The 24756-nt window shown below is 40.5% G+C and overlaps 3 protein-coding genes across 3 annotated transcripts; 2 read left to right on the top strand and 1 right to left on the bottom strand.

Annotated features, from left to right (window-relative positions):
• Positions 1 to 1494: 1494 nt before the first annotated feature.
• zgc:112001 (uncharacterized protein LOC550384 homolog) lies at positions 1495 to 3588 on the top strand. Its single transcript, XM_020919965.2, has 2 exons — positions 1495 to 2050; positions 2352 to 3588. The coding sequence occupies exons 1-2, from the start codon at positions 1649 to 1651 to the stop codon at positions 2811 to 2813; spliced, it is 864 nt and encodes a 287-aa protein (XP_020775624.1). The 5' UTR covers positions 1495 to 1648; the 3' UTR covers positions 2814 to 3588.
• A 5089-nt stretch (positions 3589 to 8677) lies between these two features.
• Positions 8678 to 19812, top strand: znf292b (zinc finger protein 292b). The gene is made up of 8 exons (XM_055149371.1): positions 8678 to 8849; positions 10186 to 10340; positions 10428 to 10503; positions 11347 to 11482; positions 11679 to 11881; positions 11973 to 12109; positions 12196 to 12337; positions 12481 to 19812. The coding sequence occupies exons 1-8, from the start codon at positions 8685 to 8687 to the stop codon at positions 19516 to 19518; spliced, it is 8052 nt and encodes a 2683-aa protein (XP_055005346.1). The 5' UTR covers positions 8678 to 8684; the 3' UTR covers positions 19519 to 19812.
• Positions 19813 to 20005: 193 nt separating this feature from the next.
• Positions 20006 to 24725, bottom strand: gjb7 (gap junction protein beta 7). Its single transcript, XM_020941800.2, has 3 exons — positions 23948 to 24725; positions 22639 to 23048; positions 20006 to 21717 (listed from the first exon to the last, which is right to left on the bottom strand). The coding sequence occupies exons 2-3, from the start codon at positions 23041 to 23043 to the stop codon at positions 21370 to 21372; spliced, it is 753 nt and encodes a 250-aa protein (XP_020797459.1). The 5' UTR covers positions 23044 to 23048; positions 23948 to 24725; the 3' UTR covers positions 20006 to 21369.
• Positions 24726 to 24756: the final 31 nt, after the last annotated feature.

The raw sequence follows: 24756 nt of genomic DNA, 5'->3' as shown, positions 1-24756 counted from the left end.
AAGTTACAGTGTCCCATATAAGTCAATAAATGAAGTTGATTCAGTGAAATTATAAAACATCTTAACAAGATTAGACAGTTTTGCTTTTTTTTTTGGAAAGCATATATGTTTAAGACCTAACATACTCACTATCATTCACATTTAATTTACTCTGCCAGAAAATTGAATGGTGACCCAAAACAAAAAAGGGAGAAAATTTTGTCTAGAAACATCAGGGTGACTGTAAGGGAGCATTAAAGGCGGTGCCTGAGGTCTGTTGGACAAGGACAAGTTCCTTCCTGTACATTTAAAACCCATTTTGTTACACTTCATCTACATTTAACAGCGGCTGTTCTCACACAGTTCACCTAAGAAAGAATTTGGCCTTCTGACTATCGGATCTAAACCTATAAATGAACTATTCTAGGTCTAAACTAGACCTAAACCACATCTAAAACAAACAAGGTCTAATCCAAAAATGCATTTTATAAAAGATCAGGTAGAGGGTACAAAGCCTGCTTGTGTTATTAAAATGCTATTGCTTTGCCTGTTCCACAGTATCATATATAAACTAAATGTTTATGCAATTACACATTAGGTCTTGTGGAGCATTCCAGGCAAAACCCTAAAATCTCAATGGGGAAAATATTGTTAAATACTGTAGCACCGTTAAGTGAACTGCAGCAAAATCTGTGTATCGCCCTGCGTACCATAGTAGAACATGAACCACAATTTCAGAAACACTGCTTTACTGCACTGATCTGAAGCAACTGCACACAAGTCTATTAAACCTTTTTAGGAAATCGAGGCCTACTTGAGACTTAAGACAATAAATGTTTAGTTGTTTTGTTTGTGCATATTGTTCATTCACATCTAAATCTGCACTACTGCAGTGAAAATTCCCTCAAATCCCTACCCTCAGTGTCCTGGTGTGGATGCCTCAGTGCCCCTATGTATCATGTTTTGGGTTGTAGGCTATACATAGTATACATTAGGTCCCATCACTATTAGATCATGGTCATGGACATTGTTTATAATCAATATATGGGTATACTTGGTTGGTTAAGGGTTAGCCATGTAATAGTTATGGGTAGATTGGGATCAGTCTCCAGGAAATCAAATTAATATAATGTCCCTAAAAACATGGAACCTCAGTATAGGCTATGTGTTCAGTGCAAACAGGTCTGTTTCTGTTTCAGTCTATAATAAATTAAAGGGGCCAATGAAGGTGATAAATAGGCTATATAGTCTACCCATTAGGTTAAGGCTAATTACCGATCGTGTAGTTGCAGAATTTGTTTACTCCACTGACTCTATAAGCTACAAGCTATAGCTATAGCAGCCTAACCAGAAGCATAAATTAGTGGAGAAGCGGCAGCACTTCTCCACTAACTTGTGGAGAAGTGCTGCCACCTTGTGGCGATTGTTCTTTATTACATTAAAACTGCCGCATTTGGGAAGCTTGCCGAAAACGTAATCATCGCGCATGCGCGCTACAGGCCTGCGGATGGCAGCTGTCAGTATAGTATCGGAATGTGGGTCGCAAACGGACGGACTGATACTGTACACAGGCTGAGAGGAGGATTGCCTGACATGGTGTTGTGGTGGGGACCCGCTGTCCTACTCCTGGAGCCACAGAGATTGTAGTGACTGGCCGTGGGTGTACGCCATGTCTTCAGCCGTGTGCCTAGAACAGCGCCGCTGTTTGTCCTTGTTGTTTTACCGTGCAGTGCGGGATCTGAAGCCCGTGTGGATGCTGGAGGACATGCGGACCATGTTGGCCCTGTGTCCCGACGACGAGGACAACTCTCAGAAAACGTACAGTCCGTCGGAGGCGCTGCTTTACGCCATTGTACACGACCACCAGGCTTATGCCCAGTATTTATTGTCACACTTCCCCGAAGAGGCGCTGGTGGATCCTGGAGAGCGCTTTTGCAGTTGCCCGACACCAGCCCCGCACCTGTCTCTGGCCGTCCGTTATGACAGGCACTCCATCCTTGGTCTCATCCTGCAAGTTGCTCACCGGCTCCCCAGCGGGCTCCCTGCTGTCAGAGAGGGCTGTGTCCGACAGGTGCGAACAAACCAATTATTGTTTTAATTTAAATAGTCTAACTTAAATGTAATCACAATGAATGTTATGAACAGACTTACACAAACGGTCCGTTCTACATAAGGAGCAGACTCTAGCCTACATTGTAGCCTCTAGCACTAGGCCTAAATAAATCATACCGACATTTGTATGATAGGCCTATTGACAGACTTAATTTATTAAACCAGTGTTTATTAGGTCTTAATGTATCCATTATCCTTCCCTGAATACATAGACTGTATAACGTATACTTGTTATGGGCTAATAACTTGTTACCATGCAGGGCGATGGCCGGACCCCCCTGCACTTGGCCTGTGAGCTGGTCCGTCCTGAAGCTGTGCTGCTGTTGCTGGGCAGTGGTGTGTCCCCAGCAGTCCCTGATGCCCAGGGCTGGACCGCTCTGGACGTCCTGCTGGAGCCGCTCAAAGACTGTGAGAAGGCCAGCAGAGGACGGCGCCACTGTCTGGACACGCTCCTCATGTTCATGCCCAAGGTGCACTTTCACCTGCGGGAGGCACTGCGCACAGAGCCCCATCGCTGGAGTGGGGCCCTGGGCCATGACGCTGTGGAGTACCTTGCAGGGTTCAGGCCAGCCCCCCTTCTACTCAGTGCCATGCAGACTGTCCTCCAGCAGCTCAGCCCCACCACCTTCTCCGACAGCCTGCTCCAGCTGCCCATCCCCTCCTCTCTCAAACCGGCCGGACTGGGCTGTGGTCCACCCCGTTGTAATGACAGAACCCTGTAGCTGCAGTACAAACCTGGGCAACAAAGTAATGTAAAAGGACTTTAAGCCAGTTATTGAAAAAAAAAAAAAAAACTGTGTAAATCTCAAGGACAATGAATGTAACATAAATGTTGTCATATCATAGAAGTATTTTTTTCATTAACACAGCTGTTATAAGCTGTAGATTAACTGTTCATTTTCTTTCTATGTTACACATTGGTCAAAGGTGCTTTAAAACTTGGAAAATGACAATGACCAGTCAGGGAGCTGGGTCCTCCACGATCAGGACCACACGTTTTAATCAGTGACTATACCGTACTGACATACAGAGTCATATGGCATAGACACACGCCAGGCTCGGGTGCAGTCCAAACTAACTGAGGGTGCATCAGGGTTTCAAGGTGGTGCAATGCACCCTTTTACACCCCTGTAGACTCAGGCCTGATACACACACCCTTATGTTCTGTCTACCACAACACCCTCTTAGATTTTATTTCAAAGCTAAACCTTTACAAACCACTAAAAACTATTTATACTAAGACAGGATGCCTTCCAATTAAATGCCTTCTAAATTTTATTTTATTTTTTGAACTGAATGAGTTATATGGAGTGAGAGTGGATTGTGTGAGTACTGTGCAAACCAGAGGGTTTCTTGAAATACCTGAAAATGTCTTTTTGATGCAAGGTCTTCAAGTGAACCATGACTTGAGAAATGTTTTTTTTTTATTTGAATGAACTGCATAAAATGTCTGTATTCTGTGTATGCATACCACTAACAGTAATTAAACAATTCTATCTTCAGGGAGAAGGAGTAGATTTCAGCTTTGTTCATTAACAACATGGTAATCACAAAATCATTCAACTGAGTCCCTGTTTTTAAACTGTATGTGAAAACTATTTGAATTTGTGACTGGAAGTATCCCCTTTTTATTTTTACTCAAAGCAGAGACAGAAAAAGAGTCCAGCAGGAAGAACTGGAAAGCACGCTAGTGTTAATATAGGCTAATGCTATGCCATATTTACTGTAGGAATCCCTGTGTGTTTTTTGTCTTGGTTACTCTGTGAAGTCTTGAAACTTAATTGCCACAAAGTACAAATACCAGGCATTATCATATGATGCAGTGCAGTTAGCTGTTAAAGTTATGAACAAAATTCAGTTAAAATATAAATGTTAATACAGAAAAGTCCTTAAAATTATCTGTGTGAAAAGGGGATTGTACAAAATAGTGCCCAATGTAGAACTGCCCAAAAAACTGGGACTTAAAACTAGAGATCAGTGAAAGGTGTTTCTTTATGGCAGCAAGAGCTGCATGAGCCCTTTATTACTGTATTAACTGAAATTTATATATGCTATTTACTAATGTATAATTTAAAACAAAATGAGGACATTTGGGCAGCTGGAGGCCTGTTTTGTTCTAGTTTTCTGTTTGTGGTCACCTTATTATTGACAGAGACTTCAGCTGTGGCAGGGAGTGCATCTAAAAACAGCAGCTGATTATCGGGCAGGCTTATGGTCCAACCTGATAGACCTCAAGTGTGTGTGAAGCTACCTTAGCCATCTGCGCTACAGAGAAACAAATCCCTCAATCCGCTTTATCCCAGCCTCCCTCACTAAGCTCTCCTCAGCAGGTTACAGGTGTCTTACTATTCTTCAGGAGCTGTTTGTCAGACGCTCAAACTGGACTGTTAGTTTGGTGGGACTCTTTAAGAAAACTTCCCACAATGGGCTGCTCTCCATCCAAAGGAAAGTTATTCTCTAAACCTGAAAATGGATCTACCCTGGAAAATGCCCCACTGGAGGAAGCACCACTGCACTGTGTTGAACTAACAGAAAAGGAAAAAGTGGAGGCAAGTGTGCCTCTACCCCCCAGCAAAGAATATGCACCGGACCAAGATTGCCAGATTGTTACGGACTCCGAAAACAATGTTAAGGAAAATGAAATGGATGTGATAGTACCTGAAACAGTCGCCGAAGTCCAAGAAACAGAAGAAGTGAAGGGAACACATAGACCCAGAAACAAGAAAAAACAAAGGTTGAATGGAAAGCTCAGAAAGCCCTCCATCACTAAAGTGGACTTCTCCCCACACATGGTGAGAGCCCACCAGGCGGCCTATAACTTTCTCAATCCAAACATCTCTAAATTTGAGAGTTTATTAGAACTGCTGGACCAGGCGGCACAGACACAGCTCTCCCTTCAGCCCATGATGTCTGCTCTAGTCCTGCGTTTTGAAGAGATCAACCAGGCTCTGGAGGAGATGGCGGAGGAGGGTGAATTGATGCTAAAAGAACATGGGGACTACATGGCTTTACCCTCCGGCATGATGGGCCCAGCCGTAATATCAGCACTGAAATCAAGCAACGATAAAGATTGTCAGTCTGACCCATCTCCAGACCTACTCCAGCAACTGCTCAGGCATTCCACTGAGAAGATGAGGCATGTGGGAGGGTCATTCCAAACTGTGGGGGACACTACTTTAGAGGACACTATTGAGTACTTCACATCTCTCTCCAAAGTGCTAGGTAGAAAAATGAAAGCCAAGCACAATGCTGAGCAACGGATAGCCCTGGTTCTGGCCCAAGTTGAGGCAGCTGCAATGGGGAAGAGTAACCCTGAAGATTCCGCACTGCACAGTGAGGATAGTGGCATTGGGGGAGAGAATGACAGTCTGACAGGCTCTGACCGACAGCGAAGACACAGGGACAGTGCTGGGTCTGGGAGCAGTACTTCAGGAGCCAATGTCCGTGCTGTTCTACCCAATAACTCTGCAAATGAGCATAATGAGGAGGAAGAAGAGGATGATGACACTGATGAAGATGATGACGTGTCTGTACGAAAAAGGTCCAACTCATCCCCTCCAGATCCTAGCCAGGCATTTTTGAACATGCACAAGATGCAAACTAACAGACATAGACCACAAACAGAAACTGTGAGTGAAAGTTCAGTCACGAGAAAGCCTTTAGCTGGACAAGAAACCAATCTTGATAGGACCGGGGTACGAAGGCACTCAATCTCTGGAGCAGGCTCAAATAAAAGTAAAACAAATCCAGTGTTTGCATTGCAGTGCCCTAAACCCCCCTCTGTGAGAAGGCTGATCAACTCCTTCAGTAATCCATCGACTAACATCAGGACAACCAGGAAGACACTGTTCAACACTCCAGCAGAGGGTGCTCAAGTCCGGACAGATAGCAGAGAGGATCCAGATGAGGACATCCTGCCCCCACCCCCACCAGAGGTATTGATGGACAATTCCTTTCAAATAACTGAAAGCATAACAGGAATTGAAAAAGAATATCACAATTGTGGTTTATCAGCAATAAACAAAAAACAAGGATTACCCAATCGTTTGAAGACTTCAGTAGAGCTTCTGCCAAACAGAGCAAGTATTAAGCCAAAATTGATCAATGTCTGTTCTGGTGATCCGGTTAGACAAGATGCTATTGTGTCCTCCCAAGAAGAGGGACAGCATCAGAAAGCAGCTCTGGACCCTGACAATAGTTTGTACCAAAAGGCGCGTGCTATCATTCACATCCGGAGTGCAGCAGGACCCCTGCAGCCCACTCTGAGGAGAGACAGCTCTGATGCCCATGAGGGTGATGCATCCTTTAGCCTGCCTGTTATAGCACCACCAGTATCCAGAGTGCGGTTACCTCCATCATGCCCACCAGTGCGTCACAGATACCCCAGTCCACCTGTGAGGCTTCAATCCAGCACTTCCCGTCCTGCGTCCCCAAAGACAATTACTCGAGCCACAGACAACCTGGTGGAACAGATCATTCCCTCTGTGTCCTTCCAGGATGCCCGCTCTGTCTTCTGTCAAAATGAAACAACCCTCCCACATTGGAGTTCATGTGGGGCTTCAGTAATTCCCAAACCATGGGTCGAAGGACCTAGAGGCCGGACAGGAACCAGAACCATGGACTCCTCCCGCCGCACACAGTCTCCGAGTCTCTGAGCATAGACATACTATTTCCACCCATTCAGGGGGAACCAAACATGACCATCAAAGCCTGGCAGCTTCACATTGACAACATATAAAAATGGGACACATTGAATAGTCCTGTTTAATGTTACCAAACACCTGATGTGCTGGAATGGAAGAGAGTTACTTTTGAAGACTTTATATAAGTTTTGGGCCAAGGAGTAGGTTAGACCTCTTTCCCCACTGTCCCTGTTAATCCTCTTAGTGACCAACTGGGCAGCTCAGGAGACCCAGGACACAAAGGCAAAGAATCACATAAAGTTAACTTAATTAAAAAAATCAGTATGATCATGAACCATGATATGCTGTACTTTTGAAAAATGGTCTGAAAATGTGTCTTTGAGTTCAATAATGTTTTAGTATGGAATCATATTGCATTCATTTGAAAAAGAAAAAGCCTATTTTGTTTTTCAGAGCATGTATGTAGAATGTATGGTGGATTTATTTTGTTAATAAAACCACTAATAACTATGATATAGCTTTCCTGTCTATTTAACATGCAATCTATAGCCTATGTAGGAACACACCACAAAACCAGCTCATCCTTCTTATACTAACTTAAAAAAAAAAAATTCATTCAGGTAACAGGAGAATGCTTTGGAATTGTATCTTTTACTTGTGCACTGTATGTATGTGTATGTGTATTACTGATTTACCCTTAAATAATCAAATGAAAGTATGGCAATTGGCCATATTTTATTTTGGGTCTTGCACCGGTGATGAAAACAATAAATTGAATAAATAAATAATACACTGGCTTGATGACACAAACTTTTAACACTAGTTTTGCTTATGCTATGTACTTTGAATTTTTTATTTTTATTTTTTACTTCAAACATTATATATCTGATAAAAAGCTACTACTACTACTAAAAATAAAATATGTAATAAATCATGCCACCAAAGTCACACTTCTATGTGTTAACAATTAATAATAAGCTAATTAATTATTTGTTAGTGCCTTTTATGGCACACAAAGATATCTATGATGTCAACATACAAAATAAACAAATGGAAGATCATAAAAACATAACAAGTGAATAGGCTGATATGAGTAGGTAGATTTTAAGTTATCATTTTGGAAATGTTCATATGTCCAGCTGACAAGTTGGAAACCAAAGGAAAGCGTAGTGCATTCTACAGTGGCTCAAAACTCTGTATCCCATTGCAGTCATTTTAACAGAGTGGAGGAGACACGACACTGGAAAAGGAGTGCAGAGGGCACTCTTGTGAGAAACAATACCGCCATCTACTGTACAGCGTGGAATCACTGAATTAATCCACAAGTGAAAGTTTTGACAGTAAAAAACTGTAAAACTAACAAAATATATCAATATTTTCTAGAAAGCCTTCACAGTGACCCAAATTGCCATTACTTGTAATTAATCCTATTGTCTAACGCTAGGTCTCTCACAGTCACACTAAATTCCACCCAAAGTCTCTCTCTCTCCAGTGCCCCTCATTCAAAATGAATTTTAATTACAAACTGTAGAGTAGCCATTATGTTGCGAAATACTTGCACTTGCTACACAAGTGGATTTCTTTAGGTTTGTATGCAGATCTTTATGTCTTAAGGCTACGATTCAGAAACAAGTGCTTAAGAAAAAAAATAATTTTCGATTTAGGCCCAGTGCATTTACCTCCTCACCCGAAGAATAGACGATTGGCTCCTACTGAAAAGTGACGATAGAGTAACCCAAGTATGTTACTGCTGGCTCATAGATGCCCAGTGTAATGTGATATTTGGATTCAGCTCGACCAACTTTTATCGGAATCCATCACAATGGTAATACATGGGGGCCACGCAGCAGGGGCCCCTGAGATGTTTGGGCCCCGTGAGTACTGACGTCACTACGCAGAGAGCGCTGCGCATTGTGCGCAAAGAGCTACGCGCTGTAGTTGGGTGTGAAGATGGCGGACGAGGAGGCCGAGAAGGACCGTGGTCCTGAAAACGATGTTAATGTTATTATAACAGACCTAAAACAACGCTTAGAAGAGCTGCAGGAAAACGCGGTCAAAGAGAGCGAACACTCCCTGGTCCAGTCCTCATTCAGTTATTGCCAAGACTTCTGTCGGGTAAGTGACCAGTGGACCTAGCCTCCCTCCGCGTCTCTTCCCAGTGAGCTTGTAGGGAATGTGGGGGCACGGCGGTGTATGGGGCAACGTGGTTTTCTACACTACAAAATGTAAAACAGAAGTATTCTTTGCCAATTCTGTACATGGTTACCGTTGATAAGTTCCGTAGTTGTTGACAGTCAATGGTTTAGCTTAGCTTGTATTGGCTAATAAATGTATTAGCTTCTTGCTACCGAACTGATTGTATTTGAAATAGGTTTTTGTATGTGTTTTCTTTGTTATTGTTATGATCGTGGTTTTAATGTGCACGGCTTTCGAGGGTGCACTTTGATCGTTACAGTGTGTTAGCATCAGGCTGCAGACCCCGTTATCTCCAAAGCCCACAGTGTTTGGTGTTTAGTTCTGTGCGCGTTCACGCCTCCATCGTTTCACTGATTGTCTCTGCTTGTGTCGGGGCCGTGCATTGTCTCTGCGATGTTGGACCCCTGGTTAAATGAAGTCCAAATTTAAACTGCAAACCTTCATTTTCATTGTGTAGCTCACAACATTTTATATGTTTCATAGGCTTCCCGTTGCTTTTCACGCATGTCTACGTGCCAAATGGAACGCACGCATTTACAGGGTTCATTATGGTAGAGTCGTGCACGAGAGGGCCCCACAATCTTGACACAGTTTGGCGCACACCCAATTAATGGCCAGCTCTTACACACAAATGTTATCTGCAGTTACACTTGAAATAATAATTGTCATTGTAAGTTTTAATAAGTTATTGTAATCATATCAGTTTTATTTGATTACTGATTGGTAGCACGTTTGAGTCGTCTTCGGTAAATGCGATGAATTTTATGGTTCGAGATTTCTACAGCCACATTTATGCAGATGCATATTTTAGGGAGGTAAGCCATATGGCATTTTAGGGACTAATGTTGTGATTGAATTTGAGACTAAGGGGGTTTGAAATTCATTTGGTGATTATGATTAGTATAAGTCTTATTTTGGATTGTTTGTGTTTTCAAACAAAACTGTGTGATATCAAAATTTTGTCTGCTGTATGGAATGCAATATTTGCCCTGAACCTGCTCTAAAACATCAATTCCTTTGTCAAATAGAGAATGATTTTATGCACAATTTACAATGACTACATGGTTGAATAAATTAAGATTTGGGTTTGAAAATTGGCTGCTTTTTGTTTGTTGTTCTGTATTAAATTTTTTAAATTATTATTATTTTTGGTCAGGGTAAAACATGAATTCATTTCCTGGTTTGATACCTTGATACAATGCATGTTTCACTGTGAGAAATCAACAGCCCAATGTTTTTGTGACCTTCTGTGTAGACCCTGCTGGAGTATGCAGGCCATTGGCAGATTGAAGACGAGCCTTTGCCTGTAGTGCAAGTGTACATGGTTGCCCTGCAAAGTTATGCTGAGACATCGGCTTACCTGTCTGTCGAGTGTGACAATGTGCAACTCGTGGTAGAAAGGCTAGCACTGTAAGTTTCAGACTTTTTCTCACACACCTTTAATGAGATTTTTTTTGTTTATATTTCTTACAATTTCATTCTCTTTCAAACTTGTAGGAGTTTTGTGGAACTATTGCTGTCACTAAAGGAGCTTCCAGATGATCTATGGAATGACATCAGGTCTTGTGTCCAGGTAATGAACATACGCACTACCCCTCGCTGTTACCAGTAATGTAAGCCTAATATTTGAGGGACGTCATAAACACAATATAACAATTACAAATACAGTTGGACAAATTACTACTGACTAACCACTCAATATATTTAAATTTACCATTAATGACAAGGATTGAAGAGAAAGGTTAAAATCATTAAAAATAGAGATCAACCCATAGATTGCGCTTTGCTTCCTTTTGCCTCATAGATCCCAACTGTACATGCATTTGGACATTTGTGTTGGCTGTTAAATTGTGGAAAAAGAGGATTATATGTGTTAAATGTGTTTTGGATGCCTGGTGCATCACTGGTGTACAACCATGATACATATTTACCTCAGGTACTATCCCACTGAACCAGGAATCTCCAGCCTTCTGCACCTGGTGAGGTACCTTTACAAAATGAAAATGCCAGAGATGCTCATTTTAGCAGTGACAAGAAATTGAGTCTATACAAGAGGTCAAGCCTTAGATGTTGTATAGTTAGATGCCTCTAAAACTTCAAATCATTATCCATTTATTAGAGCACAAAATTCAAAATAACGCATTTATAATGGTAAGTAATAAAATTTTAGTTATTTAGTGCAATATGTATTGTACGGTTGGAGACCCCTGCACTAAACTAAGTAAAGTCTCTGTCTGGATACATGTCCATAGTTTTATGGAGGTTTGATTTAAAATGACAGCCCTGCTAATCTGTATTCATTTTGCGTACCTGTCATGCTTTTTGTTAGCAAAATGTGGATACAAATTGATGCTCAGTAGCAAAGTTTTTTGTTTGTAATTAAGAAGATGTTTATGTCTTTTCTATTTGTGCTTAGGTCTCACATGGCAAACTCCAGGAGAATGGAATCACCCAGCTCTCCATGCTGTGGACCCTGGGCAGGCAGATGGGGGTTTGGACCAACCCTATACTGCAAGGCCTTCTGTCGGGAGAGGAAGTAGGGACCATGCAAAGTGAGTGAAAATATGATTTAGGCCCTTATTCTAATAAATTTTCTCTGATTCGTTTATTCAAGCATCATTTTGGCAATTCCACTTGAGCATTATAGCTTCAAGAGTGCTCACTGTGAAAATCCTTACAGAAATCCTCCTGTAACCAAACTGTGGTGTTGCACTAATGATCCTTAAAGACAATCCCTTGTGTTTTCAGTTGAAAATTGGCTGGTTGAGGAAGGGCCCGGCCTGTTGGAATTACGAGTGAAACAGCTGATTAAAGATCAGCAGCTGGAGAAAGCTGCACAGCTTGCAAAGATCTGCTCCGAGAGTGCCTCGTGTAATGGAAAGGCAAACTTCAAGCAAATGTATCTAGTCTGTCTCTGCACTACCTTAGAACAAGATCAACTTATGGAAGAGGCAAGGCTATATTTTTATGTGTTATTTGTCAAATGGGCTTTATATATTGTTTGTCCTGTTTGTTTATATGAATATTGTATTTTCTCCCTAGCTTAATAAGGTGGACTGCCGAGATGCACTAGAGATGATCTGTAACCTGGAGTCTGATGGCGATGAAAAAGCAGCCTTCACTTTATGTTCTGCCTTCTTGACCCGACAGCTCCTACATGCAGATGCTTACTGTGCTTGGTGAGATTTATATAGTCTTGTGATTTAATAATTTTTGATACAGTCCCTTTTTGACAACCCCTAAATACTTAACATATATTTTCCAGGGAGCTGACATTATTTTGGAGCAAGCTTCTGAAGCGACTTGAGTCATCAGAGAAGGCTTTCCTAGACAAATGCGGTCAGATGTCTTTACTCTCAAAAACTGTCTACCATATCTTGTTCCTCATCAAAGTTATCCAGTCTGAGGTTAGTTACATGTGTCTTTCTCCAGTTATTGAGTTGTACTTTTTAAAATGTAACACTTTGCTGTTTAAATCTTCCACAAGGACTTTTGAAATTTAAACTGTATCAATGTAGGTTTCACTAAGATTGTGTCTTTTCAATTTCAGATCACTGAGGGTGGTGTACCAGTATGCATTGAAATGTGCATAAGAGCTCTCCGGATGCCGTCAGAGGATGGAAACACAAAAGCCACGGTGTGTAAAACCATTGCCTGTTTGCTTCCCAACGACCTTGAGGTGAAGCGGGCCTGCCAGCTCACAGTGTTCCTCCTGGATCCCACAGTGGACTCTTTTTACGCTGTGGAGACTCTTTACAACGAACCAGATCAAAAAATTGAGGAAGAAAAAATGACTGTTCCCAATTCGCTGCGCTGTGAGTTACTTCTGGTCTTCAAAACGCAGTGGCCTTTTGACCCAGAGTTCTGGGACTGGAAAACATTGAAACGCCACTGCCTTGCTCGCATGGGACCGGAGGCTTCCATAGTTTCTTCCATTGACTCACTAAATGATACAGATGATCCGGAGGAGGAGGAGGACATGTACATTGACGATGGATTTTTAGAAAGCGCTGATAGAATTGTCAGTGGCACGTACGAACTAACAGAAACAATGGACAAAAAACAGAAAAACAGAGAACAGAAGAAGCTGCGAGAAAAGGGATTTATTTCTGCCAGGTTTCGAAACTGGCAGGTCTACATGCAGTACTGTGTGCTCTGTGACAAGGAGTTCTTAGGTCACAGAATTATCCGTCATGCACAAACTCACTTCAGCAGGGGCGAGTACAGCTGCCCCATTTGTGCTCAGTCTTTTAGCTCCAAAGACACCCTGACTCCCCACGTCACCTCACATGTTAAACAATCATGTAAGGATAGGCTAACCGCAATGAAGACCAACAGGAAACTGGCTAATCCTAAAACTGCTGCCCCTGTGATAGCTGCTATAATGGCCAGGACTGAAAGTGAGGTTTCAAAAAGTGGTGGTCAACTGGGGCAAATTGCTGGAGGTGTTCAAAACGTTAAGGCTCGCCTTTCAGTTGAGCGTGGTGAAGAACATGTGTGTCCCGTTGGAACATGCAAAAAGACCTTCAAGTTCTACAGAAATCTCCTCTCTCATGTAAGATCCCACAACGAGAATGAGGAGGCAATTTCTTACCTTGAAATGCAAAGTAAGAAAGTTGTGTGTCAGTATTGCCGTCGCCACTTTGTCAATGTTAACCATCTTAATGATCATTTACAAGTCCACTGTGGCGCAAAGCCATACATATGTATTCAGCTCAACTGCAAAGCTAGCTTTCTATCAAATACTGAACTGCTCATACACCGAAAAACACACACGTCTTTTAAAGCGAGATGCATGTTTCCAAATTGTGGTAAGATTTTTAATGAAGCATTTAAACTTTATGACCATGAGGCAAAGCATTACAAAACTTTTACTTGTAAATTTGTTGACTGTGGCAAGGTTTTTCATACACAACAGCAGCTGGATTTGCATTTCAAAAGTCACACAGTCAAAAAAGAGCAAGAAGTTTCTGCTCCAGATGAAAATCTCCAAACCCCCCAGACTAGTTCTTCAGTTAATATGGCCCAGAGTATTTCTGATCCACCTCCACTAAAAGAAGCAGACAATGCAACGGAAAAATGCAGGGCTGAAACTGTTAGTGTTGGCAAACCAGAGACCCTTGAAAATTTGCTGAAAGCTTCTCAAACGCCAATCAAAACTGTGGATCGTTATGAAATAAATACTGAAAACGAAGAGAAATGTTTTGTCAGTGAGGCAAGTCAGATTGTAAATGTGCAAATACCTTCACAGCCAGAAAACGGATGCTGTACAAAAGAAGCATCTCAAAGCCAATCGCCTGATCTTTTAAAGCCTCCCCCCCAGTATCAGAAGCAGCATGTATCTCCCTTTGAGGCTACTATAAATAAAATGCTGCGTGAAAAAACAGTGTTACATAGTCAACTACAAGTTTTCTCCAGTAATGTAAATAGTGTGATTATAAACCACAATGAACTGCCTGTAAGTAATGCAGCTAAGCCAGCATTACCACCAACACAACCTATTCCTGCTCCTATAGTGGCAAAGTTGCAGGCTGTTCCTCCAGCAGTGGCCACACCATCTGTAAATCAAAAAGAATCTGCTCAAACTGAGACTGTTTTAAGAGAGCGATATCATTGTCCCTTTGAAAATTGCACAAGAAACTATAGTTGTTACAAAAGTGTTAGCAAACACATAAAAACAACCCATCCAGAATTGTATGCAATACGTAGGATTCCACGAAGTGAAATTAGGGTAACATACGTTTCTGGTTCACCGCTGGCTCCAAAGCCTGTTACAGTCAAAACACAAGACAATCAAAAAATAGAAATTCAGAGACCACAGGTCATTCAGCCTACTCCTTATTCTAATATGGTTGCAAATTACAATGCGGTTAGGTTTCCCCAACCTGTGACTGTAAACCAGACTGCTCCTCAATTAATGGAAAATGTATTAAATCCTATTGTGGTGGCTCAATTAAAAACAAATGTCCATCACCAAACGCAAAAAATCTTACCAAAGGCCCCACAACAGGAGCAGGTGCAAAACCTTAGAACTTCAACACTAAATGTACCCAGACCACCTGAGTTTATCAATGCATCCCTGGTATCTAAAGGTCTTGTAGAGTCGCACCCCACTATTACTGTAACAAATTCCATTTCATTGTCAAATATTCAGCTGCCACCTAATCAGATAAAACCCCAAGATGCTCGGGCAGTGTGGTCTGCTCAACTTCAAAGTCAACAATTGAGTAGCAACCAATTACACCCAACTAGGCTATTGCCATCTGGTCATATGTCCATGCCGTCCAATGACCACCACAGTTCTACTTCCATGAATCCAAATGGCAATACTTCAATGAATCCAAATGGCAATTTGGTGAATTCTCTAACAACAGCACATAAAGACATGCAAAGTAGTGCTCAACATATTTACAGACCAACATCTACTAATACTGTTCTTCCACCTAAAATTCACACAAAAACTGAAGAACAAAATATATCATTGTGGTCACCTGCCTCTGAAATTAAGCATGTTCAATCTGGTAGCCCTCCCCAAATACTCACAAACAGGCCAGGTCAGGTAGTAGCTGCCACTGCTCAATTTCCACTTAAGGATCCTCCTGGCAGTCTCCTGGGGTCAGACCTCAGTAAAACGTCAATGAATCCTAACCCCACATCTATTACACACTGTGGTTCTCTACCTCTTTACAAATCACCTTCAACTAATGTTGCACAGACATTGTTTGGCCAATCAAATCCTTCCCAAACAGGCCATCAAATATTGCCTCAAATTCAAAAGACACAGATTGCTTCTGTTAAACCGTCACAAATACTTCCCACAGCCATGGGCAACACTAATGTAACTATCCCATCTACATGTCCGCCTTGTAACACCATAGAGTCAAACATTACGGCTCCTATTCCAACAACAAGCATGCAAAGTAATATGAAAACTCTTGTACCTACTAACATTAAAAGAGAGGAGAACTGTAACTTCAGTTCTTTCTCAATGCAAAAAGATTCACCAGAAAACACAACAAAAAATGATACAGTACAAAATCCTTCTTGTCAGCCTCCTGAAAACCTAAATACTCCAGACAATAATTCAGAGAATCGCAAAACAGTTAGAAAAAGAAACAAGGTCAGATGGCCAGCAATTGTACGAGATGGGAAATGGTTTTGTTCACGGTGTTATAGAGCATTCAATAGTTCTAAATCTCTTGGTGGCCATTTGTCTAAGCGATTAGCATGTAAACCATATGATGAAATGGAACTGAATGCTGATCTCCCAGCATCATTTCTTGACCTCCTTAATTCTGACCAAACTGTTATTCAGCAGAACCATACAAATATTCCATGTGATACCTTCAATAACAGACCCCACATATCAAAATCACATGGCTTGTTAGAGCAAAAAGGTAGCACCTCTCAGAAATACCAAGAAAGGTTAAATGGGGAGACAAGCAATGACATTCTCAAACAAATTGTTAAAGCATCTAATATAGTGGACCCGTTTATCCCATCACACACACCTCAAATCCAAAAACCTTGTGTTTCTACTGCCACAAATTTTCAGAGTGGCTCTGTCAAACAGTCTATGGATGGTGTTGGTCGAGATGTTGGCTCATCTAACATTCCTAATTATTCTCAACCGAGGCCACCAGGTCGAAGATATCCAACACCACTACTTTCCCAAGCACTCAAAAACAGCAAAGAGTTTCCCTCAGTCAAGGCTAGCAGCAGTCAACAAGAAATTGATTCAAAAGATCAAGCAACAGTGTTGGGTGTTGTGCCGCAACTCATGCATCCAAAGAGTTCAGCTACAACCAATATAATGCAACCTGAGAGATGTAATATGGAGCAAGATATCAAAAAGAAATTACGGGAGCAGATCTTGGCTGGCGATTTTCAACGCAGAAACAATTTGGTTAATGTTTGCCATAATTCTGGGGCTCAAAGCCCAATGTCTTGTGGTTCTGAATCAAGCTCTAAAAATGAGGATTGTCAAATGAACTGGGATGTTAAGGGTTGTTTTGCAAGCAAAGAAAGCACTGTCATCATCCCTGGCACTCCAGCTGAAATAGAGGAACTCTTAAAAACCAAAAGCTTTACATGCTTAAGACCCAACACAAAGCGGGACATGCAGAGCTCCACAAGTGTAGATCTCAATCAAGATGTCGACACTGAGCCCCAGCAGCTGTCTCCCAGTCAACAACAATGCTTTTCAGAACTGAAGATTGCATTTGAAAAGATGAACCTTATTAGGGAATCACCTGAACCAATCCCTGAGCCTGTCACTCTAAATACAGGTTTAAACAGCTCAAGCACATCCTCTGAAGTAACACCAGATGATTCCTTAGCTGTGCCCAAATTATTTGTCTGTGATGCTGAAAATTGTGCGTACAATACGTTTTCAAGTGAGGCGTATTGGAGACACCTCTATAAAGTCCACAACTACACATTTGAACAAGTTAATGCTGTCAAAAAACAGCATGGACAATATGCTCCATTTCAGTGTCAGAGATGTAATAAAACATTTACACGCAACCCAAATCTTAAAGCGCATTACATATCTGCTCACCAGCTGTCATTTGAAGAAATCCACCAGTTAGACATGAAGCGTAAACAGGACAGGGCAGCAATGGTCCGCTTGATTACTTTGCACAATGGTGGTGCAAAGAAAAAGCGTCCTTCATCTGTTGGGCACCAAGAATTAGTACATCAGAAACCAAGTAATCCAGGATGCACATCAGTTATTCAGGCTTTACCCAAGACAAACTTCCATAATCTGACTGTAAAACAAGAAGAGCATGTCCGAACACCCACAGAAGAACACACTACCAATGGCCATCAGAGAACTGCAACCAATGGGCCAGTTTCAAATGGTTGTCAATCAGTTATTGCTCATCTACCCCAAGGAGATGTTCCATATCAGGCTAAAGGGCTGCTCACACCTGGCAAACAATCAAATAGACCAGCAACAGTGAAACCGAGTAACGATTTGATTAAGAAAATTGATAAAAAATCCACATCAAGCGATACATTAAGCCCATATAAGCCCTATCGATGTGTTCACCAAGACTGTGAGGCTGCTTTTGCCATCCAGCACAATCTCATCCTCCACTATCGAGCTATTCACCAATCCGCTTTATCGGCCCTCGAGGTCAACAAAGAGCAAGATCAGAATGAGGCAGACGGAGTTATGGATCAGGAGGAGGAAGAAGAGGAGCCATCCATTTCAGAGTTCCGATGTCAAGTTAAAGACTGTTCCCGAGTTTTCCAGCAGGTTCCTCAACTCATGCAGCACTACCTTCGACTACATGAGTTCAGCATTGATAAAGTGGGTGATCTATTGTCAATAATTAGACTTGGAAAATTTACTTGTGGCCATGAAGGATGCGCTGTATCATTTACTGCTTTCTGGAAATATATTGCACATGTTAAAGAACTACACAAAGATATCAAGCTATCCAAACCGGAAAACATGTACAAGTGTGAAATTGAAGGCTGTGATCGTGCCTATGCCACAAAGTCCAATATGCTCAGGCATCTTATGAAAAAGCATAACGATTTTTACCAACTTAAACAAAAAAATCAGCCAAAACCAGAGGATGTTGTTAAGCAAAACTCAAAGAAAGAGTATCAACTTAATAAAACAAGTGATGGGAAAGAAAATATTGAGAGTAATCAAACAAGTCAACAGAAAGACAGTAATGCAAAAAGAACAAGGAAAATAAACAACTATTGGACTAAATATGAAAAACCTGTTTTAAAATCAAATGTAGAAGCATCTGCAATGTGCACCAAATCCTATCCGTTACAGTATCCTTGCATGATTAAAGGATGCGAGTCAGTTATGAATTCTGAGAAGAGCATCTTAAAACATTACACTGTTCATGGACTTAGTGAAAAATTTTTGGAACAGCATAGAAGTCACTACATTTTCTGCAAAAAGTTTCCCAGACAGAAAAATGGTTCTGTTAGAAGTGATGATTCCAAGTCAGACCCTTCTTCTGACTCTGAACCTGAGCTAACCAGTCTCAATGGCACAGAAGAGATGCATTTTGATGATTCCAAACCCTTTCTGCGCAAAAGGACTAGCCCAATAATCCCAGCTTCACTACTTGATGGACTGTCTAATGATGACAGTTCTGATGGCTCGGTGGTAATGAAACGCAAGCGTGGGAGGCCAAAAAGGATTGTTGAAAAAATTGTCAAACGCAAAAAAATGTCCCAACCACCTAAAGTGTCTGAGAGCAGGGATGAATGCTCTAATTCATCTGTTATCCTCTCAGAGAAGGAGTCTGACCAGTCAATGTCTTTGGCTGCCTTCAAACCAATGGGATTTGAAATGTCTTTTTTAAAGTTCTTGGAACAGTCAAACAAGACCCAGCCTTCCCTCTCATGTGAAATACCACTGATTGGCCCATGGGTCAGATTATCCCAACTGAACACCAAAGAAACCTATGTAAAATTCAGCAACCGACAGAATATGAAAACATTGGACAAAGTGAAAATAGTTATGGACAAAGCATTTTTAGGTGTGACCGAGCTAATGTTGAAACAATTGCAGGAAATGCAGCCTTTGGTTATATTGGAGAAAATATGATCTTTGTTTTTGGCAGTATCTCAGGACAATTCGACTACATACCCATTAGTTCCCAACAGTACTTCTGTTTTTGACTAACAATGAACTGTAAAATTAAATGTATATCTATAGAAAAGTGTAAGCATGTTTAACTTATGAACTGATCTCTGTCTCAAATTTCACTGTGAGACTGATAGTGGACTTTGTATGCTAGTATTGTGATTAGACTGTAATTTGAAAATGTTGTGTACATATTTTAAAACGCCGCCTACTGCCACCAGCAGATTCACTCTTATTAAAACTTTCTAAAAAATATATATACATAACTTCTTGTATCTGCCTCATATCTTAACATACATTAAGAACATTAGAAAAGGGAGTGTCCTGTAAGGAAAACAAAATGGCAAGATTTTGGCAAATTCATCTTGGGTAGTAGCAACTGGAAAGATGATTTGTTACTATAATTCATGTGACAAAAAATTTAAAATCAGGTTTACTATATTTGGGTAGTTTAATGTGTTAACTGACATAATTTTACTAACATGTTATTGTTTTCAATACAAAAAAAATATTAAATACAGTGTTAACAATTTGAAATTATATCTTCAAATCTTCTCACAGCCTCCATTGGCCTCATGACCCCCACGCCAAAGAATATTTGACCCATAGCTTTTTATTATATACACTATATACAATATAGTGAAATGAAGGTGAAGAGCAGGGAGACATTCAGAGCGTTTGTTATAGAGTGAATATGGGCAAAGTATGGCTGTCAAGTTTGATCCTTTAAAAAAAGATAAACATCATACGACTTACTAACCTTATCCTTATGATGTGCAGAATTTAAAATCATATATTGGACTATTTTTTTGAAAAGTGATAAATGACTAAATGAAAGTTAGCAGTGACAAGCTGTATGTTTATATATATTAAATAAAATAGATAAAATTTATTTATTTTACAAAATAAATGACTAAGAAGTAGCCTGCAAAACAATGGTATTAACAATTTTGTCAATTTTTTGAGTCCAGGGATCACTTATTTGTATAGAAATCATTTGTCATCAGTCCCCACAATGGCATTACAATAAAATTCAGAAGTTCAGATCATATTTATAACCAAATTTGGAAGAAAAGTTTATTTCTCACAGTATTTTCTTAATTAGTGTCCTCGTTTCCAGTAGCATTCGCGTAATGTTCCATGCTGTCAAAATTTCTGAGAGACCCCACTTTGAGAATCGCTGCTATAGATGAAGTGGGACAGTGTACAAAAATAAAAATGTGTCCTTACTCTGAGTGGGCTTACATCTCCTAAAAGCTGACTCTCATTTGACCTGTTCTTTTGGCTATACTTTTCCACAGGTTGGTATGAAACTCATGGAGAACGTTCCGGAGTATGTAACTCTCTTTACATGGGATCATGCAAGTGACGTGCCACCTTCTGAAAGCCTTCATCGTTTGCTCCACTAGATGTCGCTGTTGTTCATACAATGCGCTGGTCAGGCTTCGTCTTCACCCAAAGTCATACAAGCACACAAAACAGAATTACAGAGCAGAACGTTACAATAAAGCAATGTTATGATTTAAAAAAAAAATAGTTTTATGTAGACATACACACTAAACGGCCTATTAATTATTTGCTGTATTCATTAATCGCTGTACTTAAAACTTCTCACAATATCTGTATTAAAATCTGATACTTCTTTCCTTTTACCTAGCTACATAATGTTGTAGTCTAGTCCATTCAAAGGCTAACCTAATAGGCAGCACAGCATTTGTTTGTGTTGTTTTATACATTTTGGAGGCCTGGGGTTAGAGACAGTTTTAGTTCTCATTTGGCCACACTAAACCGGCTTGGCAGGTTTTCATCGCACTATGGAGCGGGCTCTGTCTCTGTGTTTGCTGTGGGCTGTAAGCACACAGAGTTGTTGACAATAGATGCAGGTGGTTGGTTGTGGTTCAAGTGTCTCTCTTCCTCTAGGATGTAGCGCCTAGTGAGGCATTTCCAAAGGCGCTTCCAGACAATGTAGAAAAACTCCATCACGTTCAGAGCGATACAGAGAATCGATGTGCTACCCATAATGTAGAGGAAGATCTTTTTTTCAGTGGCTCTGCTTATGTAACAGTCCACTGTGTTGGGGCATGGGCTTTCACTGCAGCGGATCAAGATGGGTACATCAAAGCCATGATACACAAAGTAAAAGGCCAACAAGAATCCAACCTGCAAAGAAAAGAAATGTGGGCTTAACAATTTCGACCACAAACACGCCTATCTTAATTAGTAAAATAGACTGTAGGGTAGACTGGAAATTTGTGAACAATTAGCAGCATAATCTAACAAGTGGACAGAAAAAATGATAGTGAATATGGATACATATTAAAAGACATCTGAGGCCACATCCATTGCAAGGTCACATCAGTCCGGCACAATAACAAATGACACTGACACTGACATTGTTTTTTGTTTGCATAAGTGCTTGGTAATAGAGTTTACTCAGAGGCTGGTAATATATAACCTTTCGTAAATGAATCAGTGCAGGGACATTACTTTGACATTAATTTTTTGAAGAATGGTTCTAACTAACCTACACATCCATACCTTAACCCAATCTTTCAAACCATGTTGCCGATGTCTTAAGTACTAAATATTTTCAACATGTGTTCCAAACCTCTTACCATGGGATAAAAATACCTAAAGATCACTCGTGTCATCTTTAACATTTTAGGATTTTATAATAGGTCAACTTTGACAAGAAATTTAGTTTTTTTGTGAAGATTTTGAAAATGTTCTCTCTCTTCTTTTTTTCAGTAGCTCATGCAAAATTACTCTCTCCTATAACATGACATGATAGGCTTTATTAAAGGGCAGACAAAAGGCAAACATTGGAGCTGGTCTCAGACCTCAGAGGACACACATATGTGTAAATGAGGATGTGGACAAAGATGTACTATGGGGTCTATACATTCAAAGCTTTTAAAAATACTTAAGAATTAAAAAAAAAAAAATCAATTATAAAACAAACAGGAAGCCAATGTAAAGATGCAAGATTTGGGAAAGTGGTTGTTTCAAAACATTTTTGACATTTATGCTTTAAAAAAAATTTTTTTTTTTTGACAAAAAATATAAAAAAATACGTCTCACCTCAAAGGCTGTCTTGAAGAGCAGGCTGAGGGTGTAAGTACAGAACAAGCCCCCGTCAAGGCTGCTCTTATCAGTGTACAGTTTGCGCTTGTGACGGGCCTCACGGTGCTCTCTGTAGGCCACATGCAGTGCCACCAGCAGGGACGGGGTGGACACCATGATGAGTTGCAGAGCCCAGAGCCGCACTTGTGACACTGGGAAGGAACGGTCGAAGCAGGCATTCTCACAGCCTGGCTGACGAGTGTTGCATACAAAGTCTTTCTGCTCATCTTTCCAGACCTGTTCAGCTGCTGCCACATACACCAGGATTCGAAACAAGAAGACCACCGACAGCCAAATACGACCAATCACAGTGGAATACTTATTAACTCCACTCAAGATGTTCTCCAGGAAGCCCCAGTTCATCTTATCTGAATAAAAGCAAAGCCAACTGTTTGAGATGGTCAATTCAGAGCAGTTTCCTAATGCAATAAGCCTTATGACCCACTAAGAGGTGACCAAATGCAGCATGTTCAGTGAGTAGTAATATTTCCACAATGGAAGTAATTGACACCTGTCAATCAATAAATAGGCATCAAAAACAGTTCTGTGGCTGTCATAGGGGTTAAGAATCTTAATTTTGAGAATAAAGGCCATTTCCAAGCATCTTACATAGAGCACCCACAAAACAACAGTCCTGGGGTCTCATTTAGAAAATGTGAGAGCATACAATGTTAAATTTGTGATCTATAAAAGTTTGTGATCAATAAAAAAATACTTGATGTGGTCTCTGATATGTGGGTGTTGAGAGATGACGCAAAAGTGAGAAGTGAACCAGTTTGAGGAAGTTTGTGTTTTGTCCATACACATACTGTTTACTTTTAGTTAGAATTTCATGTAAAGTTTTAAAAATAAGACCCCTGGTCATTCTTCTGGTAAGCACACATATCTGATTGGATTCAATGACAAAACCCCTCAAGTAAATAGACTTCAAATGAATAGATGTGTAGTTCAAAATGCAGGCCTATAGATAGGCTCCTAAAATGATTTAGTTTAGATAAGAATTCTTACAAGCCAATCTATATGACATTTAAATATGAAGACCTTTTACTAGTTTAGGAATGTTCCGATGTCAGGAGAACACCTCTCCATCACCTCCAGCTACATATTTGTGGTAAGCAGCATTATGAAATATTAAATATGAGCTCTGTCATCCTCACAGACAACACACAACTAGCACATTTTTTGCCCACCAAACTCTGTACATAGCACTGTGTCACATGCAGCATAATATCTTCAGCCATTCATTATTTTTAATAAATTGCTGTACCTGTGTTTCCTGGGACGTCTCTCCTCCCGGTGCTTGGTTTATGCTGTTGAGTGCTCACAGGTGACGGAGTTGTGCTTCAGGGAACTGCTCCATGCCACGCCTTGTTCCCCACATTTAAATACCACTGGATTTGCCTGATGTCAAAACTCCATCCTGTGGGTTCAGAGCTTACAAATATTGTAGTTTTATTTATGGTGAATTATAAAAGCAAATATAATTTAGTCAATATAGTCAAGTTCAACTACAAATTACAAACAAAATATTTTTTCATTTATCTTTGTGGAGTTTCCTACTTAGGACAGATGTCTTTAAGGATAACCCATACATTCTATGGATAACCCTGGAGTTTGTGTTTGTGGCTATGACGTGGGTGTGTGCATGTTGTCATGGACACTACAAATGCAAATACACCACCCAAGTTGGTGCTGAGTTTACCTGAGCAAGAGGCAGTGTTACCATCCATCAATTATACATGCATCAGCTCAGCTCTCACTCTCAACAAACACAACTGAGCTTGACTAAAACTTTGTTGAAGGAAAGAGCTATCCCCACTCTGGTGATAAAAAGAAAAAATGCTAGTCTTTTAACCAAAGCCCTTCACCAAAACCCTAGAATTTATTTTAAAATTACACTTTAACTTGAGTGCTCTGGTTGTGTATTCATGTTTAAAATGATAATTCTATTATTTCAGGGACAAGCATTTTCCTTACAGACATTTAATGAATGGGAGTTGTCACTCTAATTCAAACATTGTCTGAGGTTTTTTTTTACATTTTGTTTACATTTCCACAGCTTAGATAAGTAAACTG

The sequence above is a fragment of the Boleophthalmus pectinirostris genome, unplaced genomic scaffold (assembly GCF_026225935.1).
Source record: "Boleophthalmus pectinirostris isolate CB_2022bp ecotype Guang Dong unplaced genomic scaffold, ASM2622593v1 HiC_scaffold_13, whole genome shotgun sequence".
NCBI lineage: Eukaryota > Metazoa > Chordata > Actinopteri > Gobiiformes > Gobiidae > Boleophthalmus > Boleophthalmus pectinirostris.
This window is presented reverse-complemented; position numbering and strand designations above follow the sequence as displayed.

Excerpts from the sequence above, each read along its gene's own strand:
- zgc:112001 (XM_020919965.2), top strand. The coding sequence starts at position 1,649 with ATGTCTTCAGCCGTGTGCCTAGAACAGCGCCGCTGTTTGTCCTTGTTG. Across the intron at positions 2,051-2,351 it reads GAGAGGGCTGTGTCCGACAG|GGCGATGGCCGGACCCCCCT; the intron begins GTGCGAACAAAC and ends GTTACCATGCAG.
- znf292b (XM_055149371.1), top strand. The coding sequence starts at position 8,685 with ATGGCGGACGAGGAGGCCGAGAAGGACCGTGGTCCTGAAAACGATGTT. Across the intron at positions 10,504-11,346 it reads ACATCAGGTCTTGTGTCCAG|GTCTCACATGGCAAACTCCA; the intron begins GTAATGAACATA and ends ATTTGTGCTTAG. Across the intron at positions 12,110-12,195 it reads GCAGATGCTTACTGTGCTTG|GGAGCTGACATTATTTTGGA; the intron begins GTGAGATTTATA and ends TATATTTTCCAG.
- gjb7 (XM_020941800.2), bottom strand. The coding sequence starts at position 23,043 with ATGAACTGGGGCTTCCTGGAGAACATCTTGAGTGGAGTTAATAAGTAT. Across the intron at positions 21,718-22,638 it reads TCTTCAAGACAGCCTTTGAG|GTTGGATTCTTGTTGGCCTT; the intron begins GTGAGACGTATT and ends TTTTCTTTGCAG.